The following is a 12071-nucleotide window of genomic DNA, read 5'->3' on the forward strand; positions in this document are numbered from 1 at the left end:
ACCACCACCACCACCACCACCACCACCACCACCACCACCACCACCACCACCACCACCACCCCCACCCCCACCGCCCCGGCTTCCCGTTCGGGGAATTTCCGTTCGACTGGGAACACTTGGCCAAGATCCATGAAGCTAGGAAAGCGTGGCTCGCACTGCCACCACTTAGAGAAGCCAACATTAAATGCAATGAGTTTATTCTGGAGTCCAGCTCCAGGACCCATGAGCTCTTTTAGGCGATGGGGCGGCGCTGGTGGCAGTCCCGGCCTCCCAACGCGAGGGGGCGCTGTGAGCTCCGTGTGGCATCTTGGGCGCTGGGAGGTTACTGCGCAAGCGCATTCAGGGCTTTTTCCTCCATCCACACGTGTGAACCTTCCCGGCAAGGCTCTCGAGAAAAATGCCCAAATTGAAGGCGGCTCGCGGGGCCGGGGGTCAGGAGAAGCATGCGCCCCTGGCCGAGCAAATCCTGGCTAGGGACGCGGTGCGGGCAGGGGCCCGGGAAAAACGACGGGGCCGTGGAACCGGAGAAGAGGAGGAAGAGTACGTGGGGCCCCGGCTGACCCGACGGATTTTGCAGCAAGCGCGGCAACAGCAAGAGGAGCTCGAGGCCGAGCATGGGACCGGGGGCAGGCCCGCGGCGCCGCGGGAGCGCACCACGCGGCTGGGTGAGTGGCCGGGGTGGGTACGAGGAAGAGGGTGGGTAGCTGGGGTGGATGGCTGAAAGGTTCCGGAAGGGGAATAGCTTGGAATAGAAGAACAGGGGGCCGTATTACACTCTTGCAAAGGTAATGGAATGGGACACCCAACCCTGAGGCGGAATGAGGGTGGCCAGTGACCTCCACTCCCACTCCTAGTTTTAGGCACTCGCTTTTAGGCACCCCCAAGGTTAGGCCAACAGGATGTGTTTGCTCACGCCACTAAGTTTTGCTAGTATTTATCCATTTGTTCTGTAAATACTTATGGGATGTCTACTATGTACATTCCACTGTGCTAGGAGTTTAGATGGTTTAGGTAAAAAAGTAAACAAGATAGACGAATACCTGACTTCAGGATCTTATAATCTAGCCCAGGAGAGAGACGATGAAATAGACAATTAGAATAATGCACTCCGTGATGAAGTGTAGTTTCTCTGATAACAATAGCATTAGTCTTGGGGGGTCAGGCTTCCCAGATGGCTTGGCCTTTGTGCTAAGACCTGAGAAGTGGGGAGGGCTCTGAGCACAAATAACAATATTGATTAGGGGCTAAAGAGGGAGAGAGATTAATTAAAAGGTGGTCGATTTTTTTCTTATTAGGCTGGGAGTGTTGACCTCCAAGTTGCTTAATCTGTTTCTCAGCTCTCATCTTTCATTTGTCCTGTGAGCAGTATTCGCAATGGAACACTAGCCTCCTGGCTACAGTATCTTTACTTGGCTTCTAAAACATCACATACCTGTTTTACAACTTCCTCACCTCTCAGTAGCCTTTGCTGGCTCCTCTTTTGCCACCAACCTCTTGCAGTGGCATAGGGTTCCATCCATGGACCTCTTCTCTTCACTTCTGTTCACTGCTCTGGTGCTATCATCAGTTTCCAGGTTTAAATACCATCTATTTGGTAACTGCTTCCCAGTTCATATTCTAGGCCTGATCTTTTCCATGAAACCCAGATTCTTATATTTCAGCTACCTCTTCAGCCTCTCCAGTTTGAAGTCTGAGACATCTCAAATTTCACATGTCCAGAACAGAAATCCTGACCATCTTGCCAAACCTCCACCCACAGTCTGCTTCGTCTCAGTTAATGGCATGATGTCCTTCCATTTGCTCCAGACAGAAACCTTGGACTGCTCTCTTCCTCACTCCACGTCTGATCTATTAGGAAGTCCTGTTGACTCTACCTTAAAAATATATCCAGAATCAGATCACTTCTCACCATCTGGGAACAGCATCCTGTTCAAACTACCATGATCTCTCACCTGGATGATTGCAGTAGCCTGCTAATTAGTATTCCATACCCTCTACAGTCCACTCTCAGCTCCACAGCTCGAGGATTACAGTGGTCTACAAAGACCTGTGTGAACTACGCCTTTTGTCAGTCTGACCTTTTTTGCTTCCCCTAGGCCTGCTCTGAGCACTCCGTTAAAAATTGCAACACCCCCACCCCTGTCTCCACACTCCAGCTTCTCTCTTCTGCTACGTTTCTTTTGTCGTGGCATTTGTCTTTTTTAAACGTAATATATATCATATTAGTTCATCGTCTGTTTCCGCCATTAGAATGTAAGCTCTATAAGGGCAGAATGTTTTTGTTTCTCTTGTTTGCTTATATTCCAGCACCCAGAACAGTGCCTCACTTATAGCAGGCACTCGTTTGCTGAGTGAATGATGGTGAGGTAGGTCAGAGCGAGAGCTACAAACGACTTGTAGGCTGCCTTAAAGACAATGGGGAGCTATTGGAGACTATGGGGACCAGTTAGGGGATTGTCGAATTAATCCAGGCAACAGGTGATAACTGACCTAGGCTTTGACGGGGGCGTGAAGGCTTTAAGAGGGATTCTGTGAGGTACAATGGAATAGGACTTGGTAATTGATTGGATGTTTTGGGTGAGGGCAAGGGACAAGGCAGGCCTGCTGCCCAGGCTCTGGCTTAGTATTGGCTGGATGGTGGTGCTGTTTACTTAGATGTGGAACACGGTGAGTAGTGTAGACCTAGGAGGGAAAGGGAGTGAGTGTGGTTGATGACAGGTGAAGGTTGAAGTGCCTGTGGGTCATCCATGACCCAGCTCTACAGGAGGCAGCTGGAGTTAGGGTCTGGAGCGAAGGGAGATCCACCTACAGGTACAGATTTGGGAGTTGTTAGCATGTGGAGACAAAAGATCTAGTGCGTGTTCCCCTCCCCCCTTATTTAGCTTTTATCACACAGTCTCTGTTCTTAATGACCTGTTCATGTGTAGTGTTCTATCTCCCCACTTAGATTATTACCTCCCTTTTCAGACGCCCAGCCAGCTGTAGTCTTCCAATAATCGGTTATTCAGATGGGTTGGTCTGTTGAAATCTGAACTCACTGCCCGGCCTCACTTTACCCATCTAGCCTTATTTCTTGCAACTGTCTACACTCTTGGGTTTTTTTGTTTTTGTTTTTTTTAAAAACCATTGATTATACACTTTAAATTTTTTATTTATTTATTTATTTATTGGCCCCACCATGCAGCTTGCAAGATCTTAGTTCCCTGATCAGGGATTGAACCCTCGCCCTCGGCAGTGAGAGCGCAGAGTGCTAACCACTGGACCACCAGGGAATTCCCAACAGACACTCTTGTAACCACGCCTTCTTGCCAGTGTTGTTACCCAGGTCTGGTAAACACTCCTTCATTTCCCATATTGCCTATCCAGAGCCTAACCATCCTCTGCACTCATCATCTTCTGGGTGCCTGTGGTATATATCATTTCTGCCACTCATTTAGGCACATAATCAAGCCCTACCATGCGTGTAAAAGAGGTGAAGAATGCACAGTCTAGGCCTAGATTGCCTGCCTTAGGCAAGTCACTTAACTTTTCTGTGCTTCAGCATCCCCATCTGAAACTGGGTATAATCATAGTACCTATTTCTTGGGTTTATGATGGTTACGTACAGTGTTTAGAAGAGTTCGTGGTATATAACTGAGTATAGTGTGTTAACTATTATTTACTGCTATCACTGTCTCATTGGTTCATATGTGTACATTTTGTTTCTCAAGCAAGATTGTGCGCCCCCCGGGGACTGGAAGGTAGCATTTGCATCACTAGTTTCACTTTGCACGTCTGTGTCTATTACAAGCCAGCCCTGGACCATATACATGATGGTTAACCTTTGAATTCCTAAGCCATCGCTTACCTTGCTCACCCATTTCATCTCCCCTCTTCTGGGTCCAGGAGTGCCACAGGATGGATCAGATGACGAGGAGTGGCCCACTCTGGAGAAGGCTGCCACCATGACAGGGCCAGACTACCACGCAGAGGTGGTTGTGGACCCCGAGGATGAGCGGGCCATTGAGATGTTCATGAACAAGAACCCTCCTGCCAGGTAGGGCTGGCATGGCCTGGGATTTGGGAGAGCGGGTCCTGGTAGCAACTTTATAGAGAAGAAACTTTTTATGCAGAGAAGCATGTGTCCTGGCAGGGTTTTGATTCCGCACCTTTGGGAATTGAGCATTGCGAGTTGTGGGGAACCGCCTTGACAAAAGTGACCCATCCTCAAAGGACTGTTCTTAATGAGAATGACCCAGACTCAAAATACCTCCTCCCCCCTCTGCCTTAGAACTGCCTGGATTACCTGGGCAAACAGTTGCAGGCCTTGTTCTCTCTCTGGGTGATCTGTCCCATTGCATTTGGTCTTGGTATGCTCAGTTTTCTTAGTGGTGAGCTCAGTTTCCTTAGCCACATCTTTTTCATACCCTAAGCTTCATTTTTTCCAGGGTTTTCCAGCCCCAGCACTACTGCATTTTGGGCTGGATAATTCTCTTCTGTGGAGGCTGTCCTGTGCGATTTAGGATGTCTAGCAACATCCCTGACTTGTATCCATTAGATACCAGTAGTGACCGTCCCCCCAGCTGTAATAACCAAAAATTGTCTCCAGACGTTGCCAGATGTCCCCCAGGGGGCAAAAGCACCCCACAGTTAGAACCACTAACTCATTCTCATCTGTAGTAAATGCTAGGTGCAAAACATGCAGGCTTTTAAGCTCCTGTGTTCAAACTCCAGAGCCCGTGGATTTTGGCCCAGGAGAGGGGAGTCTAGGATAAGGGCCCTCGACCAGTTCATTCTGACCATGTGATGTTAATGTGACATTGTTCTTGGTTCTTCAGGCTCTTGGGTTCGTGCATGTCTCATTGCTAGTAATACTGTGGGAAGGCAGGGAGGCTGAACGACAAGTTCCATGGCTGTGTATTTGAGAGGCAGAATGAAGCTGTGAGCCCCTTTCCCAGTGTGATGTGCAGCAGCTGAGGTGGATGTTACAAAGTGCGTGCTGGTCCCACCAGAGAGCCTCTCAGGTTCCCACCCAGCGGCTGTAACTCCTCTTTCGCAGCCCATTCTGACAAGCTTGGCAGGGTGGTTTTCCAGCTTGTTGTCAACAGAAAAGTAAAGCTACTAGGAACAGGGGCTCCTGACAGTCTTGAGGGGTGACAGCTGGCATCTTCAGAGAGCAGGCTAGACCCACGTGAGCTCAGCAGTCAGAGGCCATTTAGTTTGGGGGCACATATGTACTGTTAGGTGCCTGACCTTCAGAACCTGAAAGACCAGGCTTTGACTCTTTGCACTACTCGTGAGCTGTGCGACCTTGGGTGAGTTACTAACCCCTCTGCATATCGGTTCCCATATCTGAGTAATGGGAATAACAATACCTCACGTGGGTGTCACATGGACAGTGTGAGGGCACATCTGGAAAGTCCTGCCCTTGGAAGACAGGAGCCATGTTTGTTTTGTTTTGTTTTAATTAATTTTTATTGGAGTATAGTTGCTTTACAAGGTTGTGTTAATTTCTACTGTACAGCAAAGTGAATCAGCTATATGTGTACATATACCCCTTCTTTTTTTGGATTTCCTTCCCATTTAGGTCACCACAGAGCATTGAGTAGAGTTCTGTGTGCTATACAGTAGGTTCTCATTAGTTATCTATTTTAAGGAGCCATTTTAAATAGACTTCAGCAGACCCTGAAGACACCTTTAGTGCACCAAAGCCCAATGTAATGATAATTCTGAATCATCACGGTCTGATTGTGCTTAAGGAGGCTGGGAAAAAAAGATCATTCATCTTGGACCTCTTTCCATAAACTTTAATAAATTAAAAGGGGGGTAAGTGTGTGCCATCGTCTCTCCCTAATGATCCCAGCTACCAGAAGTCTTGGTATATAATTGAGGTGTGTCTGGTACTCTGGAGAGGTCAGACCAGGGTTTTGTAACTGGAGAGTCCTCAGCACACTGGCAGCATGTGATGGATGTGTTTGAAATAGGAACACTTTTCACAAACTTATTACTACTGTCACTGATAGTTCCACGTAGAGTACATACACTAACTTTTTTACTCCTCATGTTAACTTTATGAGAGTAGGTACTGTTATTATCCCTGTTTTACAGGGGAGGGAGCTGAGGCATAGAGAGGCAGAGTAGCATGCCCAGGGTCATGCAGGGAGCAGAGGAGCCAGGACCTGAACCCAGGCAGGTTGACTTCAGAGGCTAGGTTCCTCGCCTCCACACACGACTGTCAGCTCCATCCTGAGCTGAATGACTGCCGGGTCCTCTGTGCTCTGCAGGGATTCTGTGCTGGGTTGTTGGGCCCAGAGGGGACTGAGGTCACGTGTGCCGACAAGATCGCAAGTTTATCGGGGCTCTCAAGGGACTGCGTGGGGAGTCAAGAGCTTCCTGGACTGAGAGCACGCACTCCCACCCCTTCCCTCCGTTTCTCCCAGGCGCACCCTAGCTGACATCATCATGGAGAAGTTAACTGAGAAGCAGACGGAAGTCGAGACGGTCATGTCCGAGGTGTCAGGCTTCCCTGTGCCCCAGCTGGACCCCCGGGTCCTGGAGGTCTACAGAGGGGTCCGGGAGGTAAGAGCTGAGAGGAGAGCTGTGATGGGACTCCCTCACAGGGGCTTTGGGTGCCTACTTCTCTCGTAGAAATAAGGCCTGGTGGCTGAGAGTGGGCTCAGGGGTCAGAGTGCACGGCTCCAGGGTCCTGCTCTCCTGCTTACTTGACTCTCTGGTCTCAGTTTCCCCACTGGAAAATGAGGATGATAATAGCACCTCCTCACAGGGTGGTTGTGAGGATTAAGTGAGTTAATGTATGAAAGGCACCCAGACAAGTGCCTGGCACCTGGTAAACATTGTGAATGTTAATGACGATGATGATTTTATTCTCTCATCATCAGGTGTTGTCTAAGTACCGCAGTGGGAAACTGCCCAAGGCATTTAAGATCATCCCTGCCCTCTCCAACTGGGAGCAAATCCTCTACGTCACAGAGCCTGAGGCCTGGACCGCTGCTGCCATGTACCAAGCCACGAGGTAGAGCAGATGGGGGTCAGGGCTGCTTTGGGTCTGTAGGGAAGGGCTGGGTGTGGGAAGGACAGGCTTTCCTTCCCTTTGCCGTTACATCCTAGCTTTGCCCCCACAGTGCTGTCTCATGCTTCTTTATGTCATCATATTCCCAGCTTTTTCTGTTTCCTGTTTTGGAGCCGAGACCCTGTTAAGAATGTCCTGTGATGAGTTTCCAGGGGAGAGGCTCAAAACTACGAGGATACAACCCTAGGGTGTCAGGGTGGCTTCAAAAGTCTGTGGCTCCCCAGGCATGCACAAGTCCCTGGTGACAGAAGGATAGAGGGTACCCATTGATGGAGAAGGGAAGGTGAACAGCTGGGTACCTGTCTGCCTGGGAGAGCTCTGACTCACCCCGAAGACAGACCGTGTTCACCCTGTTTGGGTACATCTCATTGCCCCTCCTTTTCCCTCTCTCATCTGACCTGGGTGTTGCATGCACCCAGCTCGCTTCACACACCCTCCAATCTCTTGCATGTACCATCCACATTGATATTTAAAAGGCCAGCTCCAGACTATCAGGTGACCTGGGATCTCCCCCCTTTCCTCCAAAAACACTAGGATTTTCGCCTCTAACCTAAAGGAACGTATGGCCCAGCGCTTCTATAACCTGGTCCTGCTCCCCCGGGTGCGAGATGACATTGCTGAGTACAAACGACTCAACTTCCACCTCTACATGGCACTGAAGAAGGCTCTCTTCAAGCCTGGAGCCTGGTTTAAAGGTGGGAACCCAGGAGGCACTTAAGAAAGGGAGGGGCTGGAGCTCCTGCAGTACCTCCTTTCTCTCACTCTGGGCTTAGAGTGACTGCCCCTCTGCCCCTCCCCAGGCATCCTGATCCCGCTGTGTGAGTCGGGCACGTGTACCCTCCGGGAAGCCATCATCGTGGGCAGCATCATCACCAAGTGCTCCATCCCTGTGTTGCACTCCAGGTAGTGTTGGTGGGGGTGGAGGACCACTGGTTGGCGGATCTCCACACGGCAGAGTCCCAGGACCGGGGATGGGGGATGCAGAGTGGGGAAGGAGCTAAGCATAGCCCTGGGTTTGCAGCTCATTTAAGCCAGTGGGTGTATCGTTACTCCACAAGAATGTCAGTTCCACAGGAACAAGGTCCCAGGGCCTGGCACATGGTAGGTACTCAGTAAATAGTTGAATGAATGAAAGAATGGGGAACATGGGAAGAAAGTAAGTTAGGGGTGGAGATCTCACGACGTTTGGACCTATTCTAGTTGAATACTGAGACAAGCAGTCTGAGCCGGACGTGAGGATTTGGCGTGAGTCAGCGTAGTGCTGGTAACTGGAGTCAAGGGAGTTAGATAGGGGAGGTGAAAAGAATGCCGGAGATTCCCCCTTTAGGGATAGCACAGTGTAAGGGCCAGAAAAGGAGAAGCCTTCCTCCAGCGTTTCCCTACCTCCCTTCCCCACTAGTGCAGCCATGCTGAAAATCGCAGAGATGGAGTACAGCGGTGCCACCAGCATCTTCCTGAGGCTGCTGCTGGATAAGAAGTACGCGTTGCCCTACCGGGTGCTGGACGCCTTGGTCTTCCACTTCCTGGGTTTCCGGACGGAGAAGCGTGAGCTACCCGTGCTCTGGCACCAGTGCCTCCTGACTTTGGTCCAGCGCTACAAGGCTGACCTGGCCACAGAGCAGAAGGAGGCCCTCCTGGAACTGCTTCGGCTGCAGCCCCATCCCCTGCTGTCTCCCGAGATCAGGCGCGAGCTTCAGAGTGCCGTCCCCCGAGATGTAGATGTTCCCATCACCACGGAGTGACGAAGCTTGTCCTGGTCTGCAGGGCATGGGAGGACACCAGGATCCCTGCCCCTGACTAAAGGTGACACTGAGCCTTTATAGCTGAAGGCCCAGTTCAGGGCCACAAGAGGTCACGGGCCTCTGATTCCCCAGTTCTGGACAGGGAGAACTCAGTCTGGCCGGCTCTCTCTTCCATTCTAGGCCTGCATCCCTGCTCAGTTCTGGGACCTGACTTGAAACTCCACAGCCTGACAGTCCCACTTCCCAGCTGGGGGTTGGAGTGGGTACTTTCTCTCAGGCTGTTGTGTCAGTTCACTGGGAGGTAGATAAAAACAAAAGGCAGGTATTTATTGAACTTCAGTGTTTTGATGTGGTGGGTGGAGATCTTTCTGCTTTCCCTATTTTGTGCAGGTGGGCACTGCATCCCTGCTCCTGTGTAGCAGTGGTTTCTTCCCCGGTTTACATGGGAGCTGAGCCCCCCTCAGACAAGTTTGTTTCTCGAGGCTGTACCCACCCTGTCAGCCCCTAGAGGGCACAGCCTTTGCCTTCCCCTGACACAGTCTACTTTGGGAGAATGCCAGCAACCAGGAGGTTGTTCACAAGATGGTCTCAGCTGTGGTTGGAAGAGCTAGGAGAAAACACCTAGAGGAAAGTGGAGATACAGAGGCGAGAAAGGTCAAGCCCGGGGTCACCACCAGACCAGTTCCCTGACTTTCTTAGCTAATGAAAGCTTTAGACCAAGGGTTGGCAAACCGGGGTCACATGCCTATTTCCTTATGGCTCGTGAGCTAAGAATCTTTACATTTTTGAATGGCTAGGGAAAAAATTGAAAGAAGGGTATTTTGTGATAGGTGAAGATTATATGAAATTCAGATTTCAGTGTCCATAAATAAAGTTTTATTAAGATGCAGCCACACCCATCCATTTCCATGTTCTCTCTGGCTGCTTTCATGCCACAGCAGCAGAGGCGAGTACAGTCTGGCTAGAACCCTTGTTATGTGCTTTGGAGAATGTGAATTTGTTCCAGCCTAATTACTGTATTTGGGAGGAATTTGATCATAAAGCAAATTTCACATTTATATGCAGTTTTGTCTTTGAGAAACGCTAGGTGAAAGCAGAAAACTCTACCCAGCTGAGCTGAGCCAGATGATACACAAAATGCACATACCTCAAGACATGTGCTAGCGACACCAGTTCACCTTGCGGGTTGGTACCACACCCACATCTGGAGTTACAACCCACCTTCCACATCCTTCCGACCTCCACTTCCACAGCAGACTTCAGGTGGTGTTTGTTTTTCAAGATAAAGGGCCATGTTTATTGCAGTATGCGTTTTTAACCATTTAATGTGTAAAAGCACTATCTTTCCTTTTTTTAAAAGACAAGTATCCCTCATTAAGTATGAGTATAGTGCCTCAAGCCCCATTTTCCCCATAAGCCCTGTGGTTTTTATTGTGCAATTTTGCATGGTGCAGTGCTTTTTAGGAATGCATAGATCACATTATGAAGCAAAACTGACTATATCTGGGGCAGAGACCGTATGGCCCACAAAACCTGAAGTATTTACTCTGGTCCTTTACAGAAAAGGCCTGATGACCCCTACTTGAGACCACTGATTTCCACCCCCTAGAAATAGGCTTTTGCCCACACTGCCATCCAATCCAAGAAGCCAAAGAGAGTTTTATTTCAGAATCTTTATTAAGGTAGCATGATGGTCCTGGGCCGCCAGCCTGGACCTTGTGGCCTCGGGAAAGACCTGTGTCAACAGGGCCTGCCTCGCTCTCCAGACAGGGGGCTCGGTCACCTCCAGGTCATCGCTACCTCATCCCCCAGCCTTGCAGGATGGAGCAGAGGGCCAGAGGGAGGGGAGGGTGTGGCCCCACCCCAGGCTGTAGCAGCTCCTCAGCCATGAAGATCTGGCCATGAAGATCCTCTAGCGGTAGGATAGGGGAAGAATGCAGCAACCACCAGGGTCACCACCACTCGGGGTAGATGGGCCCCACCACACCCTCTTACAGCTGTACTCAAAGCAATTAATAAATTAAAACAACCTCTTCCCTCAGCACTGCCCCTCCACCCCCCCAATCACACAGAAGCTGAGCGGAAAGCAAAGCGAGGAGGTTGGTTCCTGCCCCTCCAACAGAGGCCAGGGCCCCTCCCTCTAGGAGCAGCTGAGAGCATGGATTATGCAGGGGCCTCCAAGTGCATTGAGAGGAGATGTCCACTCTTTCTTCTCACATGTGTCTAGAACATGTGAGGGTTCTTCAGAAAGACCCCAATCCAAATGCAGTAACTAGGGAATTCCCTGGCAGTCCAGTGGTTAGGACTCCGCCCCTTCACTGCCGAGGGCCTGGGTTCAACTTTGGCAGTTGAGAACACGAGAGCCCCCAGAGATAAGGGGGCCCCCAAAAGGAATGCTGGCACGTGTATTCTACAGACTTCAATTTCATCTCTGGCCAGCCTGGCCCGCCCCCAGCTAGGACTGGGATGGGGCTGAGCTGGTCAGATGCAGGGAGGACGAGGAGCCTGACTGGCCACCCGCCGCAGCTGGCCAGGCCCCTTAGTGCACACTGCAGGGACAGGTAGGACCCGACCCCTTCGGCTTGCGACAGGCAAGTAGGAAGGAGCCCCCTCGGGCTTCAGCTGTGGCATGGTTCGTTCCTGCAGGCAGGGAGGGGGGTGGCAGTGTCCCCTCCTCTGCTGTTGGTGGCCACTCGAGGGGGCCTTGCCAGGGCTACAGGTGGATGGCTGTGACATCTGTGGGAGTGCTGGTCTGGCTGGGCCCCTGGCTGCTGGAGCCCCTGGGGGCTTTGGGCGCTGGGCTGGGGGAGGTCTGGGCAGCTTCCCTGAGGCTCTCCCTGAGGGCAGCTTCAATCTGCTCCTGACAGGCCCGCAGGCAGTCCTGGGAACAAGGGGGAACGGTGAGGAAGGTCCACGTCCCTCCCCCCACAGCATGTGGCAGCAGGTGCTGGAGGACACCTCCCAGCACACAGGGAAGTCTGGGGAGGTTAGGCCACAGCCCAGCCCCAGGAATCAGCTTTCAATTCTCAGAAACTGGCAAGAGGATGTGGCAAGAGGGTGTGAGAGCAGCCCAGCATCTGACACCAAATCCCCCACCCCCACTCCTGCACACCGTTTGGCAAGAAAAGGGTACCCAGGGACAGTGCCCTTCAGCCCGCCCAAGACACCTGCTGCTTCTCCAACCAAGGAAGGGGATAAAAGGCCACAGAAGCCCCAAAGGCAGGGCACTCGAAACCAGGAGTGGAGACGGGGCCCGGCGG

General features: G+C 51.2%; 2 protein-coding genes across 5 annotated transcripts in view; one reads left to right on the forward strand and one right to left on the reverse strand.

Annotated features, from left to right (window-relative positions):
• The first annotated feature begins 397 nt into the window (after positions 1 to 397).
• BYSL (bystin like) lies at positions 398 to 9145 on the forward strand. The gene is made up of 7 exons (XM_007458207.1): positions 398 to 665; positions 3886 to 4036; positions 6420 to 6558; positions 6879 to 7012; positions 7604 to 7764; positions 7870 to 7972; positions 8469 to 9145. Exons 1-7 carry the CDS (start codon positions 398 to 400, stop codon positions 8809 to 8811), a joined length of 1299 nt encoding a protein of 432 aa, XP_007458269.1. The 3' UTR covers positions 8812 to 9145.
• A 1324-nt stretch (positions 9146 to 10469) lies between these two features.
• Positions 10470 to 12071, reverse strand: part of CCND3 (cyclin D3) — a 7375-nt gene continuing 5773 nt past the window's right edge. For 3 of the 4 annotated variants that reach the window (XM_007458211.1, XM_007458210.1, XM_007458208.1), the window contains one exon: positions 11525 to 11692. In XM_007458211.1, the coding sequence (XP_007458273.1) occupies positions 11525 to 11692 (168 nt within the window). Of the gene's footprint in view, positions 11693 to 12071 lie in introns of all 4 variants that reach the window. The other variant, XM_007458209.1, reaches the window with a different exon arrangement.

Source organism: Lipotes vexillifer, unplaced genomic scaffold (assembly GCF_000442215.2).
Source record: "Lipotes vexillifer unplaced genomic scaffold, Lipotes_vexillifer_v1.1 scaffold4, whole genome shotgun sequence".
Taxonomy (NCBI): Eukaryota; Metazoa; Chordata; class Mammalia; order Artiodactyla; family Lipotidae; genus Lipotes; species Lipotes vexillifer.